General features: G+C 37.7%; 1 protein-coding gene across 2 annotated transcripts in view; it reads left to right on the top strand.

The window, feature by feature from the left end:
• Positions 1–20,056, top strand: part of LOC117400232 (aryl hydrocarbon receptor-like) — a 109,462-nt gene that overhangs the window by 72,906 nt on the left and 16,500 nt on the right. For both annotated transcript variants that reach the window (XM_033999848.3, XM_033999847.3), the window contains exons 4-5: positions 5,597–5,686; positions 19,861–19,984. In XM_033999848.3, the coding sequence (XP_033855739.3) occupies positions 5,597–5,686; positions 19,861–19,984 (214 nt within the window). The remainder of the gene's footprint in view (positions 1–5,596; positions 5,687–19,860; positions 19,985–20,056) is intronic.

The raw sequence follows: 20,056 nt of genomic DNA, 5'->3' as shown, positions 1-20,056 counted from the left end.
ATAGCTGTGTGAACTGTGATGTGGAACATGCCTTTGTTAACTTTAGGGCTGCTCTGAAAAATGAAGTTTGTAAATATAATATGTAAATTTCAAAAGACGCTACAAAGCAGATGATTACACGCATACTCAAATGTAAAACACTGAAATAAATTACTTCCAGTCATTATGAACTATGATATATATATATATATATATATATATATATATATATATATATATATATATATATATATATATATATATATAACCAGTTATAACGCACCTCGTTATAGTGTGGAATCGGATATAACACGGTAGGGTCGTGGCTCCCACTTGCTCCGTAATGCCATTAAAGTAGCCCTTTTATACTCGTTATAAGGCGGAACACAAATAGCACGGTCTTGTAACTGTGGCTCATGATTCACCGCAATGCCCAACCGTTGAACATGGCCGGTGACAAGTTTTGTGTGGGCTTCTGACTCGGCCATATAGTTGAGTACTCTGATGACTCAGAGTCATGCACTTCGAGAAGGCACGTGGAGCTAGGGAGAGGCCAAATGGCAAGACACGGAACTCATACGCAGTTCTCTGAAAGGCGAACCGCAGATACTTCCTGTGCACTGGATTTAGGGAGCTATAAAAATAGGCTTCCTTGAGGTCCACTGTGGTGAACCAGTCACCTGGCCTGAATGACTGCAACAGCTGTTGCATTGTCAACATCTTGAACCGCCTTCGGCTCAGACACAGGTTGACCTGTCTGAGGTCAAAGATTGGTCTGAGTCCACCATCCCACTTTGGCACTAGGAAGTACCTGGAGTAGAACCCTTTCTCCAGCTTGAGGTGGTCTATCATGTGAATAGCTCATTTTTGCAGCAGAGCTGCTGCCTACTGAGACACCACAGTGGCGTCTTGCTTGAATTTTAGCGAATATCAGGTCTGAACGGTAGTAAGAACCCAGATGTCTAGTGCACTGATGACAATACTCCAGATGGCTCCCTGGGCATGTGGCAGCAAACTCCTAGGGCTGCTGTTTCACCTGTGGCTTTGTCTTTGTGCAGGGCAGCGGAACGTATTATGGCCTCCGCGGCGAGCAGCCACGGGCCAGTTCCGAGCATCGTCTCTGGCAGCAGATGCAGCCGGTTTCTGGGGCTGCTGGGCTGTAGAGTGCCAGTTTGCCACTGGTTTACATGCCGGAGATGGTCGCTTGGGAAGCAGACTAACCAGCTCCTTAGTGGATTCCCCATGCGCAGTCAGAGTGCTGCAGCATCTCATCCACCACAGGACTAAACGTATGCCTTGGAGTGACCGGGGCATGCCTGGGAAAGATGAGCGCAGCCAGGTTTCTTCCTATAGCCTGTCCGTTGAGTTTGGACACATGGAGCAGGTTTTTGTTCACCAGGTCATCCAGCTGTTGTGGGGAGGGTCAGTGGTTCGTGGAGAGAGACTTCAGGCAGTGCGACTAGTAAGCTACTAGGACGCTGTTATAGTTCCCTAGCTGTGCAGCAAACAACACCACCCGGCTGAATAAGCCCTTATGAGGATCACCTCAGAAACCCAGCACTGCTTGTTCGGGCAGGCAGCATCCTTGGATAGCAGCGCCAAATTATGTGCATAGCCCAGGCAATAATGGAAGCCTCAAAGAACGTTAAATAGGCCAGGCCTAGCATTTCCGCATCATGCACCCTATACAGGACGTCCACTGTATGGGAAACAGCAGGAGCCGTTGCTGAATGGTCCCAGGATAACTGGATTTCATATAGAAAATCTGGGTGAACTGGGGGGAGGGGGTGTGGGAGAGGCAGTAAGCCACCTGGAGCAACTACTTGAACATCAGGGACACAACGGACCTGTCTGATCTGTTTATGAAACCAGTTAAACCAGCAGTACACCATGGAGTGGTCACTTGGTAACATCCAAGCACAGTAGTTTAGGTGGTGCTTAATGAAGCAGGGATATAGTCCATTAACTCTATTGGGTACTGCTCTGTGCTGATTCAGAGGCACATCTGTGAACGCAGACATTACAGTGTAGACAGACCCCCTGTGAAATGAATGAGACAGACCCCCTGTGAAATGAATGAGACAGACCCCCTGTGAAATGAATTCAGGATGGGCAGCAACAGCAGCTAGCTCGGAGACACAGTAACGTTTAGTTTTCTTCACTGTGGAGTAGTGGTTAGGGCTTTCTGTGGAAAACCATCAAATGGTACAAAAAGCTTGCCTTCCTCCTTATTGATGTGGCAATTCTTAATGCTCACATATTAAATTCGCTGAAGCAGAAGAAGCCACCAACTCTACTTGGCTTTCACATGAACTTAGTGAAGCAAATAATGCAACAAAGCCATGCAGATCCCAGTGCAGGTGATCAGGGGGGCAGGCCAAGCACATCAGTACATCCAGTGAGGTTGACAGCTCGCCATTTTCCAAGCCTTATCGTCTCCAACAAAAACAAGGCAGTGTTCCAGCATTGCAGAGTGTGCAATGAGGGTTACCGACATCTTCAGGGTGAGTGAAGAAGGCGCGTGCCACTGCGTACCTGGTGTAAACACTCCACTTTGCGCTGCACCATGTTGGATTTCTGGCACACAACCACAAATAAAACTAATTTGCGACCCAAGAGTGATTTATGTATTTAAGTTTTTTTTAATTATTATTATTATTATTATTATTATTATTATTATTATTATTATTATTATTAATAATTATTTATTTATTTATTTCTTAGCAGACACCCTTATCCAGGGCGACTTACAATTGCTGCCTGCCCGAACAAGCAGTGCTGGGTTTCTGAGGTGATCCTCATAAGGGCTTATTCAGCCGGGTGGTGTTGTTTGCTGCACAGCTAGGGAACTATAACAGCGTCCTAGTAGCTTACTAGTCGCACTGCCTGAAGTCTCTCTCCACGAACCACTGACCCTCCCCACAACAGCTGGATGACCTGGTGAACAAAAACCTGCTCCATGTGTCCAAACTCAACGGACAGGCTATAGGAAGAAACCTGGCTGCGCTCATCTTTCCCAGGCATGCCCCGGTCACTCCAAGGCATACGTTTAGTCCTGTGGTGGATGAGATGCTGCAGCACTCTGACTGCGCATGGGGAATCCACTAAGGAGCTGGTTAGTCTGCTTCCCAAGCGACCATCTCCGGCATGTAAACCAGTGGCAAACTGGCACTCTACAGCCCAGCAGCCCCAGAAACCGGCTGCATCTGCTGCCAGAGACGATGCTCGGAACTGGCCCGTGGCTGCTCGCCGCAGAGGCCATAATACGTTCCGCTGCCCTGCACAAAGACAAAGCCACAGGTGAAACAGCAGCCCTAGGAGTTTGCTGCCACATGCCCAGGGAGCCATCTGGAGTATTGTCATCAGTGCACTAGACATCTGGGTTCTTACTACCGTTCAGACCTGATATTCGCTAAAATTCAAGCAAGACGCCACTGTGGTGTCTCAATAGGTAGCAGCTCTGCTGCAAAAATGAGCTATTCACATGATAGACCACCTCAAGCTGGAGAAAGGGTTCTACTCCAGGTACTTCCTAGTGCCAAAGCGGGATGGTGGACTCAGACCAGTCTTCGACCTCAGACAGGTCAACCTGTATCTGAGCCGAAGGCGGTCCAAGAAGTTGACAGCGCAACAGCTGTTGCATTAAAAAAAACTTATAGTCTAACCTTAATCAATTCTTTACTTCTTTTTTCAGCATGTTCTGTTTTGCACAGTTATATTATTTAAGTGAACGTGATTTGCTTTTTTTTAGTTCGAGTTTTTTAAGCAGAGATTTACTCAATGTAACTTACCAAGTTTTAAAAATAACCCCCTGGATGTACAATGATGTCTACTTTTTAAATATAGTTTTTGTTGTTAAGACTAGCATCACGACAGCAAAGAAAATGAATTGTCAAATGTAGCAAGTTAACACTGGTCTTGTTTAGAAATACTGGCAAATGAAACACCCGCCAAAATTGTCTGACTCGCCTTTTTAAGTTTCACTTTGAAGTCCTCTTCAGTTCTTCATTGTCTTTTCTCTGTCTAGATACAAGTACAGCATATCTAGTACAGAATCACAATACTGTCTGTAAAAATTGTATAAATGTTTTCTGGTTCTGTTTAAATGTCTGTGTCCGCAGTTGTAAAATTCCATACTAAAAGAGTACTCCTTGATCTTCCCAGCAGTTGAGTAATTCAAGGGAAAACAATATTTCGCAACAGACGTCACAGCTATTTACATGAACTCAATGTTTTCAACTTTTTTTTTTTTTTCTCCTCCACACCAACCTTTATAGTTAAACCTCCAACTGGAAGCAGTGGAACATTTATCAAAACCTATTAGATGATATGCCAAGTCCCAAATGTTGTATTTGCTATCACAACAATCACCATGAACTTTATTGATTGAAAGAGCAGATAAATGCCCCTTGCGTGACTTATCAAAACGGAGACGCTTTGTCTAGTAGCTTGTTAGGAGAAATCTCATCCAAAACATTGTTTGTGCCTAGACTGCAAGTGCAGTGGTTTTTAAGCTAAATTATTACTGTTCGTTTCAAGGCAAACTGGTACTCTAATTGTATAACTTGCCGGATACAGGGTGTTTACATGCGTGAGAACTGGGATGATATATTTTTTCACACCATTGTTTTCAAGTAAAAACTCCACACACACACACACACACACACACATATATGCCCAGTGAATAATGTGTACCTTCAGGACAACCATTTGCTTTATTACTTACAGTATTTGCCTTCCTATTTAGACACATTGACCAAAAATGATCTAGTTCGACTGAAAGATCTGGGAATCATCATCAGTTAGCTACAGTAATTTTTTTTTTTTTTTTTACTGTAAATCTGGTGTTGCCACCATTTCAATAGTTACTATCCCAGAAACCATTTGAGATCCCTACTTCAAGTTATGGAAATATCAAAGTACTTATTTCCTTTACATTTGGTATGTTTTTTTTGATTATTTTTCTCAGTTAAATGAATACTCTACACAATATATGTATCTTTAATATCATGTAATAATTTATGTTCTTCAATTCAGTCTCTGAGCAAAAACAAATTGATGACTCGACTGTATCATCGTTAAAATTCCTCAAGTAAAAATAAATGGTTTTACTCTTAACTGTGTCCTTGATATAGATTACACAACTATTCACTTCCATTTGACTTATTTACTAACCATTTCATAGAGTTGCCATCCCTTTTATATAATGCCCCCCACCCCTTCACTAATATCCCCACATTTTATTTATTGTAATAAAGCGACTTCTGGTGTTTGCAAACCTATTGATACATATTTGCATTTGACCTATGCACATTGTTACAGTTATAACGCCATCTCTGTCTCTCTCACACACACACACACACACCATACATGACCAAGTATAAGTTGCTTGTCTCTATTATGTTGTAACATAATTGACAGATACACTTTTGTATTTTTTCCTATATACTGTTACACATGATGATCCACACATAGCAAAGCAAATATAAATTCAAGTTAAAAAGTTAGAAGTAATCACAACCCATTGTGTTTTTGTACTTCCGTTTGTTGTCTCTTGATTTATGTGTTGTACAAAAGCTCAATGTATAATTATAATGTTTTTGTATTGTATTCCCAGGTCCTGAATGGATTTGTGCTTGTGGTTACTGCCGATGGTTTAGTCTTTTATGTTTCATCTACTCTTCAGGACTACCTTGGATTTAATCAAGTAAGCTTTTTTTTAACCAAGATATTGGTTATTGGCTTTGACTTCAGGAGGTTCTTTTATTTGTTTCCTAAGGTTTCACGTACACAGGTGACAATTTATGTGAAATTCCAGTTAAATCCTATGAACTTGATTACTTTGGTATTTCCTTAATGTTAGCAGACACAGAGGCATATATTAGTGCAATGAAAGCTTCTAATTCCTCCAAGGGTATTGACCAGGGATCATCTTGTAGTTGTCGGTGGGCTTCAGGATTGCTTCTTCTCCCGTGGGATCTCCTGCGCCCTCGGTGTCACTGCTGCTCGATGATTAATCTTCGCAAACCCACTTTGCTTCAGAGACAGATTTGTCATTGTCCGTCTCTGCTGCATCAGAATCAAAAATTTGTTTTATATGTACTGGTGAATTTGACCGTGCTTGACTACTGGAAAGTCCTATTCATACAAATATTAATCCCCAGTGTAGAAGTAGATGTTAAATTTTTTAGGCCTTATGACTTGCAACTGATGCTCAGCAATATTCAGCTGAGCATCAGTTGTCATTTGTATTTACATTACCATTTGAGGTATCGCAAACTATAAGCATGAGTGACCACCCATGTGATGAAGACTTGATCTTAGCTTTATAAACACTGCTAATTTCTGCAGGGCTATGAAATACTACTCCATTACCTAATGTATACACAGGCAGGGGTAATATGCAGGAAAGTATGACATTGACTGTTTAATTTACTTGTGGTCCTAAAAGACTGTTGACATAATATGATCATCAGATTTTCCATTTAAGTGACATTTTTATTTTCTAGTTTTGGTCCAAGTTGCAAAACATAAAGTACTTGGTGTAATTGGCATCAGATCAAACATGAAAAGCAAACAATCTATGTCTGTTGCTCCTTTTGTGACCATTTCATTATTATGCAGTTTAAATAACTGTTTTGTTTTGTGCTTTTCGTGCCCCCTTCACGGTTTAAGGGTTAAAAGGCACATCAAATCCATGTTTGAGTTCATTTTTAACTTCACATATATTTAATGTATTTGTCTTTAAGACAGACTGCACAGTTTAACATTTTGGAACAGTATGTTCAATATGACAGTATGTCTTATATAAATGTTTGAGGACAGGTTAAAACAATTACGTTAGCACAGAGAGAACAAGAAGAGGGCATAAGTGGAAGCGTAGTAAAATAAATTTTAGAACAGAAGGTAGGAAGCACTTTTTACACAGAGTTAACCATGCATAGAATAACCGAGGGCTTTCCAAACTTTTTTTACTCGAGGCCCACCAGTTCAGCTGCATTAGGCACTGCGGCCCACTATTGGCACTCCTTGGGAAAATGTCAAATTAAAAACATTTTCTATGTTTAAACCTGTACATTATAAATAAACCTAATCTAAACTGTCCTTTATTCATTTGAATGAATATTGTGAAAAATGGAAATCACATAAAATAAAAGAATAAATAAAATAAAATCAATTGAAAAAACTAAACAGACGTTTTTATCAAACCTTTAAATTATTAATCACCTTTGTATAATTGAACATTTTAGAAATACAGTTGTGTTTCTTGGTCATCAAGCAAGAAAGAAGTGCATGTCTCTTATTATTCCCATTCATAAATACCTGAACAGGAATCACTTTGAGTAAAACCAGTACAATGTGCACTAGTTAAATCTTAATTTCTGAACACTGTGTTACTAAAACGTCCTGCCGTTATCTCTCCCGCTGAACAGTCATGCCCAAAAAAGATGAATATGCACAATACATACGGAAACGAGAGTCTTGCAGAAGTTACTTTTTTCGCCACTACTCTGTGCAACCAAATACAACTTGCAAAATCACATTCAGTTGGCTTGCAACCCCCCCCCCCCCCCCCCAAAAAAAAAAAAGAAATAGAAGCACAACTACGCCACTTAACCAAAAGAAAACCTATGAAAATAAATGCATCTGCAGCGAAATTTCGATTCGGTCAAAAAACTTTTTTTTTTATTATTGTTATTATTTTCCAACAAAACATATTCTAGCGTTATTTTAAGACGACGCGCCAGTAATCAATAAAATAGCAGTATATCCAGACATTTTAATAAATCAATTACCAGTATGTAACAAGATTTGGCAGTTTGATTAATAACTTGATTTATTTAACATTGAAACATAGATCAAAGTACTCAATATTTTAAATGTTAATAGCTAATTAGTCACAAAAACGTATTCCTCATAGGCATCAATTGGATTTGTAAATGAATGTTATCAAGTACAAAAGTTAGTATGAAAATGTTTCTACAAAAGAAAAAACCCATTCCAGCACCTCAAAGCTGAGCCCACGGTACAAACACATTCAAACACATTCAAACTCCTGTAGCTGCCTTTTTTATTCTTTATACTTTACTGCAGCTACAGCTGCCGCTGGCGCCTGCTTATCGCTATTAATAGAAAAAAATGCATAGAATGTCATTGCTTCCGCGGCCCACCCAGGACTGTGTCACGGCCCACCTTTGGGCAGCGGTCCACAGTTTGGGAACCCCTGGAATAATCAGGTGACATAGTAGGATCTAAAACACTGGGAACATTAAAAAAAAAAAAAAAAATTCTGTGCCTTTTTAAATGAGTTCCCTCCAGTAGGGGAGAATGGAGTGCTAACAAGGGACAAGCCTTGATGGGCCAAATGGCCTCTTCTCGTTCTCAAACTTTTCTAATGTTCTTATAATACATCAAAACCATGCCTCCAAAAAGCAGTCTTCCCTGCTTAGTGTTAATCAGAACAGAGATAGATATTCTTGTACATTTTGTCCTTTCATGTTTGAATGTTTCAGATATGGATGCGTGAGAACAGTTATGACTACAATTATAGGTGCTTCAAATTTTCTATATACAGTTCTCTTGATTTTTTTATTTTTATTTTATAAATACGGTTCTTGAAAATGGCTTGAAACAGACAAGTATAATTTAATCTTATTTATAACATCTATTTTTTTAAAAGTATATGTGTACATTTGTTTTTAATACGTTCCTCCTCATATTTGTTTTGCGTATCAGTTGTTCTTCTAAAATCATTATTGGACAAGAGAGTTGATTGGGGAAGACTGCTGTAGTACACAGCTTAAACTGGTGCCTGATCTGTTTACATATAAAGCATGAAAAAAAAAAGTCAACAAACTTTGATAGCGACATGTTCGTGACAAATGGTCTTCCTAAATCAGGAACACAAGACAAGAATGTGGATTTTCAGGGCCACACCAAGACAGTACTGGGTGTTTGTTGAGTGGCTGGGAAGCTTGAACAGTGTTCTCTCATAATGCTGTCTGTTCTATTACTGGTCCAAAAGTGTATATCAATAAAAATGTGGGTTATGCACTGGTTAAGAATCAACTGGTGGAGGGGCAGGGGGTAGGGAACTCTTAAGGTACTTAAAGGTGTTTGTATTTAAATTTCAAAGCAGAAATATGTAGATTCACAACTGCATTGTTGCAAAGCAGGGTTTTTATACAGTTCTTGCAACAGTTTGTACACATTTTCTTTGGAGGGAGAAGTTAAACACACAAAAAATACATTTATCATTACATATTAGGGCTGACATTTTCCCATGGTAAAAATTGCCCATTTCACAGTCTAAAAATAGGTATTTCAATAAACATAATATTTATTAAAGCAGACAAAATAAGCGTTGTCACATTCAAAATGTATAATTTTCTCTAGAGTTATCATACAAGTGTTCCTAAATATTTAAATGCTTACCTGTAAATGCCTTCTATTTTCACCGTCAGTGAATTATCAAAAAATAAATACAAATAAATACATTTAAAAATAAAACCACACATGAAATGCCCCCTTCTTGAATTTGGACAGAGTGATATTTGATGCGGCTGGTGTCTTTTTCATTGAAGACATTGTAAAGAAATTGTGCAGCTGTATGCAGTATGTAATTTACCGGAAGCAAACTAAACTGGCTGCCATGTTCCTAAACGCAGAGTAACAAGTAGTGTAAATGCTTGCAGTATTTATTTTTAAGTGATACAAAATATGTATAATTACGCTATTCTATCAGACATTGGAAACCCATATTACATGGCAATGGGTACATTTTACATACAGCATTACATTTTTTTTGTTATCTAAAAAAATATATACTTTTGAAAAACTAAAGTGACAAAATGTCAAAAAATGTGCCTGGAATTTGATTTTGATACATTTCATAATTTTTCTAATTCATTTTTTCACAAAAAAGGTACTAGGAAATTATGCTTTTTGAATGTTTTTGGTGATTTAAAACTCCTCAGTTTTCCAAGCTGTTTTACCCAGGGAGTAAATACATTTAAATAGATATTTACGAAGATCCAATTGCTATGTTCTGATCATTATGATTTCCCTTAGAAAAATTTGCAAGCTTCAGTCCACACGGGTCTAGCTAAGAAAACATGCATACTGTTTCAGTGTGTTCTGTTCTATACAGGCAGAAGCAGGGGTTCAATTCCCCATGCTACAAAAACTTCACATACAGGCTCCAGCAGAGACTTTTAAGCATTGCACTGAGTGCTGAAATAGGTATGTGAATGATTATATTCATATCTCTTGTTACTTGATAACCTACAAATGAAATTCCATTTTGTTGGTGTGTAAGTACAGCCATTTGACAGTCACTTGATAAAATCCTTATGTGAAGTACAATATGTTACATATGTATTAAAAAAAAACAGAGCTTTGAAATACCAGTACTAGATTTACTGGAATTTGTTTGACTGTAGATCTGCCATGCATTTGCTTGTTTCAACAATAATCATATTACGATCTTCAGTTATAAAAACATACTGTACACAAACAGACTCTAGTTAAGAACATAAGAAAGTTTGCAAACAAGAGGAGGCCATTCAGCCCCTCTTGCTCGTTTGGTTGTTAGTAGCTTATTGACCCCAGACTCTCATCAAGCAGCTTCTTGAATGATCCCAGGGTGTCAGCTTCAACAACATTACTGGGGAGTTGGTTCCAGACCCTCACAATTCTTTGTGTAAAAAAGTGCCTCCTATTTTCTGTTCTGAATGCCCCTTTATCTAATCTCCATTTGTGTCCTTGTTTCTTTTTTCAGGTCAAAAAAGTCCCCTGGGTCGACATTGTCTATACCTTTTAGGATTTTGAATGCTTGAATCAGATCACCGTGTAGTCTTCTTTGTTCAAGACTGAATAGATTCAATTCTTTTAGCCTGTCTGCATACGACATGCCTTTTAAACCCGGGATGATTCTGGTTGCTCTTCTTTGCACTCTTTCTAGAGCAGCAATATCCTTTTTGTAACGAGGTGACCAGAACTGAGCACAATATTCTAGGTGAGGTCTTACTAATTATTATTATTATTATTATTTATTTCTTAGCAGACGCCCTTATCCAGGGCGACTTACAATTGTTACAAGATATCACATTATACATTATTTCACATACAATTACCCATTTATACAGTTGGGTTTTTACTGGAGCAATCTAGGTAAGTACCTTGCTCAAGGGTATAACAGCAGTGTCCCCCACTGGGGATTGAACCCACAACCCTCCGGTCAAGAGTCCAGAGCCCTAACCACTACTCCACACTGCTCCGCACTAATGCATTGTAAAGTTTTAACATTACTTCCCTTGATTTAAATTCAACACTTCTCACAATATATCTGAGCATCTTATTGGCCTTTTTTATAGTTTCCCCACATTGTCTAGATGAAGACATTTCTGAGTCAACATAAACTCCTAGGTCTTTTTCATAGTTCCCGTCTTCATTTTCAGTATCTCCCATATGATATTTATAATGCACATTTTTTATTGCCTGCATGCAATACTTTACACTTTTCTCTATTAAATTTAATTTACCATGTGTCTGCCCAGTTCTGAATGCTGTCTAGATCATTTTGAATGACCTTTGCTGCTGCAACAGTGTTTGCCACTCCTCCTATTTTTGTGTCGTCTGCAAATTTAACAAGTTTGCTTACTATACCAGAATCTAAATCATTAATGTAGATTAGGAATAGCAGAGGACTTAATACTGATCCCTGTGGTACTCCACTGGTTACCTCGCTCCATTTTGAGGTTTCTCCTCTAATCAGTACTTTCTGTTTTCTACATGTTAACCACTCCTTAATCCATGTGCATGCATTTCTTTGAATCCCTACTGCGTTCAGTTTGAGAATTAATCTTTTATGCGGGACTTTGTCAAAAGCTTTCTGGAAATCTAAATAAACCATGTCGTATGCTTTGCAATTATCCATTGTCGATGTTGCATCCTCAAAAAAATCAAGCAGGTTAGTTAGACATGATCTCCCTTTCCTAAAACCATGCTGACTGTCTCCCAGGGTATTGTTCCCATATAAGTAATTTTCCATTTTGGATCTTAATATAGTTTCCATAAGTTTACATATAATAGATGTCAGGCTTATTGGTCTGTAGTTACCTAGTAAGGTTTTGTCTCCCTTTTTGTGGATCGGTATTACGTTTGCAATGTTCCAGTCTGTCGGTACAACCCCTGTGTCAAGAGACTGTTGCATGATCTTGGTTAGCGGTTTGTAAATAACTTCTCTCATTTCTTTGAGTACTATTGGAAGGATCTCATCTGGCCCAGGGGATTTGTTTATTTTAAGAGCTCCTAGTCCCTTTAACACTTCTGCCTCTGCTATGCTAAAGTTATTTAAAACTGGATAGGAACAGGTCGACATGTGGGGCATGTTGTCCGTGTCCTCCTTTGTGAAAACCTCAGGTAGCTGCTAGTTGTGCTTCTCTTTTTGCTTTAGTGTGGCAGATTTGATAACTTGAATCCAGCTAATTGTTTTCATAGCAGATGTTATTTTACAGAAAGCTAGAAGTTGCTGAAAGATTACATGGCCAACTTTATTATAAAGTGCAGAAACATTTGTTGCTGCAGTAGCTTTACTAACTTAGATTAAACAGGCACACTTTTTAAGGTTAATTTTGGAAAGGTAAAAGTAAGGATCCAAAATAAGGTTTTCACACATGATTAGCATTGTCACTTCTAAACCGAATATGCTGCATGGAAAATGCATACATTTATGTAAATTACAGTTTTGAATTTTTTTCCCTGCTCAATAAGCATTTTATGGAACAAATTGAATGAGATTTAATATGTATCCTAGTTTGTGACGTGTATTTTACACATTGTCCACAATACACCACACTGAAACCAAAATACTAACCCTGTATGAGTATAGTAATTGTTTTGATCCGCCTTCTCACAATGTTTAGTTAACCATTATACATATCAGAATTCTATACATCACTTATCAAGTGCAGTGTATTAAGCTGCTTTTAGAAGCATTTGTATTTGAACAAGTTTGTTAAGAAGACTGGATTTTACATAGCTCGCTCTTGTTCATTTGATATTTGATCACCCCAATTTTGAGAAAAAATATATATCATAATATAGGGTTATCAGATGGTGTACATCTGTGTCTGAGAGGAGTATCAGCTGAAAGCCTAGGTTTACGCACTACAAGTGCCGCAATGACCCACACAGATCCACTCACAGTGCTCTAAACCGGTGCTGCTATATTGTAAATGTGCACAACGATTTTCCTGAAAGGTCCTCAGAAGTCTATAATAATCATGGCTTCTGTATTATGGATTACTTTTTCTTTAACACACGTTGGCACTTCTCATCCCTGAGATCTTGATCTTGATGAGATCTTGGTCATCGTGACGTACTGATTGATTCCTGGCTTGGGATTGCATATACATTTGGAACCATTACAGAGTTTGCTGCATTGCTGTCTGTGTATGTCACACTAAACAATAAATGCATTCTGGGTCACTCGTTTTCTAATATGTATTAATATCATTTGGGCTGGGGATATGTACTGTATGTTGTTTAGATTCATTGTTTGGTTATAGGAAAAATTCACAAAGCTTTTGTATGCTTTTGCACCTGATGCAGTGTCTGTGAGCACTATCCAGTTTGAATCTAGGCAACCCGTGGCATGGCTAGTTAAAGACTAGTTATGGGGTAGCACAAATATTAGCGTTATTAGATGAAAGCAGACAGAGGAAATCTTTAATTAGAGTTTAGTCTGACAGCTTTCATCTAAGAATACTAATATGTGTTTTCCCATAACACTTGGGAAATGTATTCTATAGTGCAACATGTCCACTACAGTAAATCACTCCAAATGAAGACATGCTGTGGCCCATACATTTTTTTCTCAGTATTGTTATTATACATTAATGCTTGCAACCTAAAATTGTGTTTTATCTGGGGCATTGTCTAACACTGTGTACTATAGCCCTCAGACTGATGACACCAAAATGTGCCAGGCATTTCTCTACCACAGAGGTTCATTAAGCCAAAGGAGGATACAGTGGTATAGGCTTTGCAAAACCACCAAACCTTACATAGTAGTGAGGCTTTGACATGAAACACAAACTGCTTCTTAATTTAAAGAAAATGTGTATATAATTTCAGTAGGTGTAATATACAGTTGGTTTATGTGTAAATAAAAAATACCATTGTAAGCACAGTGGGATATTTCTGATTTTACAAATAGGATACATTAGTCATATCCAGCTTGGACAAATAGTAGAGATCGCAAGCTTAAGTAGTGTATGTGTGTGTGTGTGTGTGTGTATATGTGTGTATGTGTATATATATATATATATATATATATATATATAAAATTAGGGGTGTTCCCCGAATACTGATTCGTATTAGGATATGCACAAATATTGGTCTTCTTCCTAATATTAGTAATGGCTGAATAGTGTCTTTCATTTTTACGAATATTAGGCAGTATTCATTGCAGACGAAGTGTTTGAAATCAATGAGAATTGGTCTCTCATTTCAACCACGCCTCCCTCTGCGGTCTGTGACACTGGCAGCCGATCGGTGTGGGGAAGAAGGGTACAGAGTCAGTGCTTCAGTTCATTCGATTCGAGAGGGCTGTATAGGGAAAAAGTAAAGTGGAATTGTGCTTGTGTAAATAATTTTTTTTTTTTGGAAGGGGGTAGGAACTTTTAAGTTTTTTTTTTTTTTTTTTTTTTTTTTTTTTAAAGTTGTGAAAATATAATTTAGGGCTTATAGTTAGGGCTCTTCGTTTACGGTTTTTATTTTTGATGACGTAATGTCCCTTTAAGTTTTGTTTGTTTTGAGCCGAGTCGAATTAAACTCTTGTAGAAGTGTTGATTGTAAAATAAGATCGCTTTTGTTGTGTTTTTCCCCCCTGTAACTTCACTAAAACTCTCATTCCGTTTCACTGCTAACAATGCTTGCTATTTTTTTTTTTTAAAGGCAACTCTTTTTTTAAATCAAACTGAACCCAAAAAGCGAGTGAAGTTAAATTGCTTTAATCCCCATTTTGAAATCCTAGTGACTTGTTGCAAAAATTATTTCACCTGTTATGCAAGTTTTCTCTTAATTGTGTTGTGTGAATCTCTGATTATCAGTGAATCAAACCAAGCATTCAAGTTACAGGAAGAAAAAAAAACACAACAAAAGTGATCTTGTTTTACAATCAACAAGTGTTTAATTAAGAAACAATGTCAGCTCAAAACAAACTTAAAGGGGCATTACATCATCAAAAATAAAAAAACGAAAATGAAGAGCCCTACTTATAAAAACATGTTGAACGTTAGAAAGTTTACAAAAGAGAGGAGGCCATTCAGCCCATCTTGCTTGTTTGGTTGTTAGTAGCTTATTGATCCCAGAATCTCATCAAGCAGCTTCTTGAAGATTCCAGGGTGTCAGCTTCAATAACATTACTGGGGAGTTGGTTCCAGACCCTCACAATTCTCTGTGTAAAAAAGTGCCTCCTGTTTTCTGTTCTGAATGCCCCTTTATCTAATCTCCATTTATGACCCCTGGTCCTTTTTTCTTTTTTCAAGTCAAAGAAGTCCCCCGGGTTGACATTGTCTATACCTTTTAGGATTTTGAATGTTTGAATCAGATCGCCGCGTAGTCTTCTTTGTTCAAGACTGAATAGATTCAATTCTTTTAGCCTGTCTGCATACTACATGCCTTTTAAACCCGGGATGATTCTGGTTGCTCTTCTTTGCACTCTTTCTAGAGCAGCAATATCCTTTTTGTAACGAGGTGACCAGAACTGAACACAATATTCTAGGTGAGGTCTTACTAATGCATTGTAGAGTTTTAACATTACTTCCCTTGATTTAAATTCAACACTTCTCACAATATATCCAAGCATCTTGTTAGCCTTTATTATAGCTTCCCCACATTGTCTAGATGAAGACATTTCTGAGTCAACATAAACTCCTGGGTCTTTTTCATAGTTCCCTTCTTCAATTTCAGTATCTCCCATATGATATTTATAATGCACATTTTTATTGCCCGCATGCAATACTTTACACTTTTCTCTATTAAATTTCATTTGCCATGTGTCTGCCCAATTTTGAATGCTGTCTAGATCATTTTGAATGACCTTTGCTGCTTCAACAGTGTCTGCCACGCCTCCTATTTTTGTGTTGTCTGCAAATTTAACGAGTTTGCTTACTATAACAGAGTCTAAATCATTAATGTAGATTAGGAATAGCAGAGGACCTAATACTGATCCCTGTGGTACACCACTGGTTACCTCACTCCATTTCGAGGTTTCTCCTCTAATCAGTACTTTCTGTTTTCTACCTGTTAACCACTCCATGTGCATGCATTTCCTTGAATCCCTACTGCGTTCAGTTTGAGAAATAATCTTTTATGCGGGACTTTGTCAAAAGCTTTCTGGAAATCTAAATAAACCATGTCGTATGCTTTGCAGTTATCCATTTTCAATGTTGCATCCTCAAAAAAGTCAAGTAGGTTAGTTAGACATGATCTCCCTTTCCTAAAACCATGCTGACTGTCTCCCAGGATATTGTTCCCATATAGGTAATTTTCCATTTTGGATCTTATTATAGTTTCCATAAGTTTACATATAATAGAAGTCAGGCTTATTGGTCTGTAGTTACCTGGTTCGGTTTTGTCTCCCTTTTTTGTGGATTGGTATTACGTTTGCTATTGTCTGTTGGTACAACCCCTGTGTCAAGAGACTGTTGCATGATCTTGGTTAGCGGTTTGTAAATAACTTCTTTCATTTCTTTGAGTACTAGTGGGAGGATCTCATCTGGCCCAGGGGATTTGTTTATTTTTAAGAGCTCCTAGTCCCTTTAACACTTCTGCCTCTGTTATGCTAAAGTTATTTAAAATTGGATAGGAACAGATCGACATGTGGGGCATGTTGTCCGTGTCTTCCTTTGTAAAAACCTGTGAAAAGTAATCATTTAATGTATTTGCTATTTTTTTTTCTTCATCTATGATTTTGCCATTTGTGTCTCTTAGACATTTAACCTCCTCTTTGAATGTTCTCTTGCTGTTATAATATTGGAAAAACATTTTGGAATTGGTTTTAGCCCCCTTAGCAATATTGATTTCTATCTCTCTCTTGGCCTTTCTAACTTCCTTTTTGACTTGTGTTTGCAGTTCCAAGTACTCTTTCTGTGTACTTTGTTTTTGGTCCCTTTTAAACGCTCTGTAAAGTGCCTTTTTTCGCTGAATATTTTTTTAAATTGATCTATTAAACCATTTTGGCCATTTTGTTTTAGATTTAGATTTGTCTACTTTTGGGATGTAATTGTTTTGTGCCTCTAGTACTACATTTTTAAAAAACAGCCACCCTTTTTCTGTGGATGTTTTCTCTATTTTACTCCAATCTACTTCTATTAGTCTCTGTTTCATACCTTCGTAGTTTGCTTTTCTAAAATTGTAAACCTTAGCTTTAGTCATTACTTTTGGGGTTTTAAAAAATACTTCAAATGAGACCATGTTGTGGTCTGAGTTTGCCAATGGCTCTCTGACCTCTGTTTTAGTTATTCTGTCTTCATTATTTGAAAAGACTAAATCAAGGCATGCCTCCCCTCTAGTCGGTGCCTTGACAAATTGCGTTAGGAAGCAGTCATTTGTCATTTCCACCATTTAAATTTTGTCCGTCGTGCCCCCCATTGGGTTTTCCCATTTTATACAGGGGAAGTTGAAATCCCCCATTAGTATGGCTTCTCCTTTTCTACACGCATTTCGAATGTCATTGTACAACAGATTATTTTGCTCAGCGTCTGAATTTGGTGGTCTATAGCATGCTCCTATTATTATGCCCTTTGAATTTGTGTCCATTATTCTGACCCATATTGATTCTGCATTGTTTTCTTTGTCCTGATTTAACAAAGAATCAGAATTATGTTTCACTTTCATTGCATTTGCACTTTTATTAAGTCTGTAATACAATGATAATGTGTTTATCTTTTCTCATTTACACAAAACATTATATTTATGTATTTCTCCTTTGTGTTGGTTCATAATGGAATAAAAAAAAATTGAAGTTCACACAGACGGATTTCTGTGTTGACACTGCACAGCGTATTGTTAATGTGTTTTTCACACATCCATAATAAATTATTTTCATTTTGGTAAATTAAGTGGTATTAAGTTAGTCTGTTGATCTTTTTTTTTTTTGCTATCAATCAGTCCTTCTGTCATATCAGTCTGATATATCTGCCTGTTTGACGGTAGGCAATTTTCAATTTTGAGACTTTAGTGCCTAGTTTTACAGTGAATTTGCCAGGTGAATTAATTGGCGTTGCTTGCAGACAGTGATGCTGTGGAGATTAGAAGCAAAGCACAGAATATTTAATCACACAGCAACTTTCAGATATTAATTAAGAAGCTCTAAAAGTTTATTATTTTTTCATTCATTTTGTTTTCGCTGTACTCTAAATTAGTAAGGTGACCAATGTTCTGTTGTTTTCAGTGCAAACAAATAAATTATATTCCAGAGATTGAGGGAGTTCAGCAAAATCAAATGACGTATTTTTCAAGAATGCAGTTTTAGAAATGTATTTCTAAAGTCAGGGTTTTCAATTTATTTTAAAGTATGTGGTACTTCTAAGATAGTGGGGGCACCCATCTCATCGAGACGCGTAGCGCAAGGGGGAGTGTGCAGCAGGAGGGCTTCCCAGTGGAAGCTTTTGAAAAAAGGGTCTAAAAATGTGCATGCTGCATTTCTGCATGGTTTAAGCATGTGCTAGACTAGTAATGGTCTGCTTGTAGTGTCTGACAAAGTACTCCATTATTGCAATGAAGGAGCTTTATTTCAGCACTGTTCACAGCAAGGCAAGAGCAACAAGAAGAAAAATGGACTTTGAGACTCAAGGCCCCTGCAACACAAGAGTGGCTGAAAATGTGTGTGGAATTGGTGACTGCACCTTTAATTTTGTCCACTTGCAATATGGGAAACAGCATGCTGCAGCTCCCATGTGTTAGTAAAGTCCTGATCTGAGAGCATGCAACACAGACAGCTCTTAGGATTAGATGTTGTTTCTTCTTTTTCAGTAAAAACAAGTTTAAATTGCATTGAGTTTGTGCTACTATTTACAATATTAAATACACCACAGCAAGCACATTTCAATACATTTTAGATATTCTCATTTACACAATCTGTGAGCTAAATTTAGTGAATGTTTTTTTTGTTTTTTTTTTACTGCAATCAAGTAAGCTGCAGTGCATTTCATTTTTAATTCCCTGTTTTTAATAGATTTTTTTTTTTCTCAGCAGTACACTTCCAAAATAAAGTCCCAATTATTTCTATGCATTCTGCTTTCACCTTAAAATTGTCAGTTTGAGAAATAAACTTTTGTTTTCCCTGCAACAGCTGACCCTGCTTTAGTCCAAAACTCAGCCACATGCTGTTTTTCATTATGGTAAAGTCTTAAATTAGCGTGCATGCTTCTTTGGCTGAGATATTATCAGCTCATTATCTAACTAGGGAACCTGCTGTGGAATTAAATCACCCTTAAACTCCTGACGGTAAACAATGTAACATAATCTATTTTACCTGGAACGGTTGTGGCTGCTAAGAAGATGCAACAGACGAAATAAATATGTTCGTGTTGACTCAAAACTTTATTTAGGCACTCTATGACTTGACTGGTGAAAGATAGCATTGGTGTATTGGAGTTCATTTTTTTCAGCTTGATAAAGTAACCTTTTCACTTCCCTTTTTGTTTAAATATTGAGCTTTTGCTGCATTTACAGCACTTCTTTAAAATTATTTTCACAGCATTTTGTTAATGTCGCATGTCCAACACACAAACCTTAAGTGTATTTTTATTTTTGTTTTTCAATGTTCTTGTTCTAAATTTCTTGAATGCAACTGTTCATTTTTTTCAGTCAGATGTCATCCACCAGAGTGTTTACGAACTCATCCATACAGAAGACAGAGCAGAATTTCAGCGTCAGCTTCACTGGGCCCTGAACCCAGGCCCTCCACCTGACTCAGGACAGATTGTACCAGGTGAGTTTTCATCAGGGTTGGATTACATTACACTGGTCATCATGGTAGGGTTTCAAGAAAGTGTTGAGCAAC

The sequence above is a fragment of the Acipenser ruthenus genome, chromosome 4, assembly GCF_902713425.1.
Source record: "Acipenser ruthenus chromosome 4, fAciRut3.2 maternal haplotype, whole genome shotgun sequence".
Classification (NCBI taxonomy): domain Eukaryota; kingdom Metazoa; phylum Chordata; class Actinopteri; order Acipenseriformes; family Acipenseridae; genus Acipenser; species Acipenser ruthenus.
Note: the sequence above shows the minus strand (reverse complement) of the source record. Positions and strands in the feature narration are given on the sequence as shown.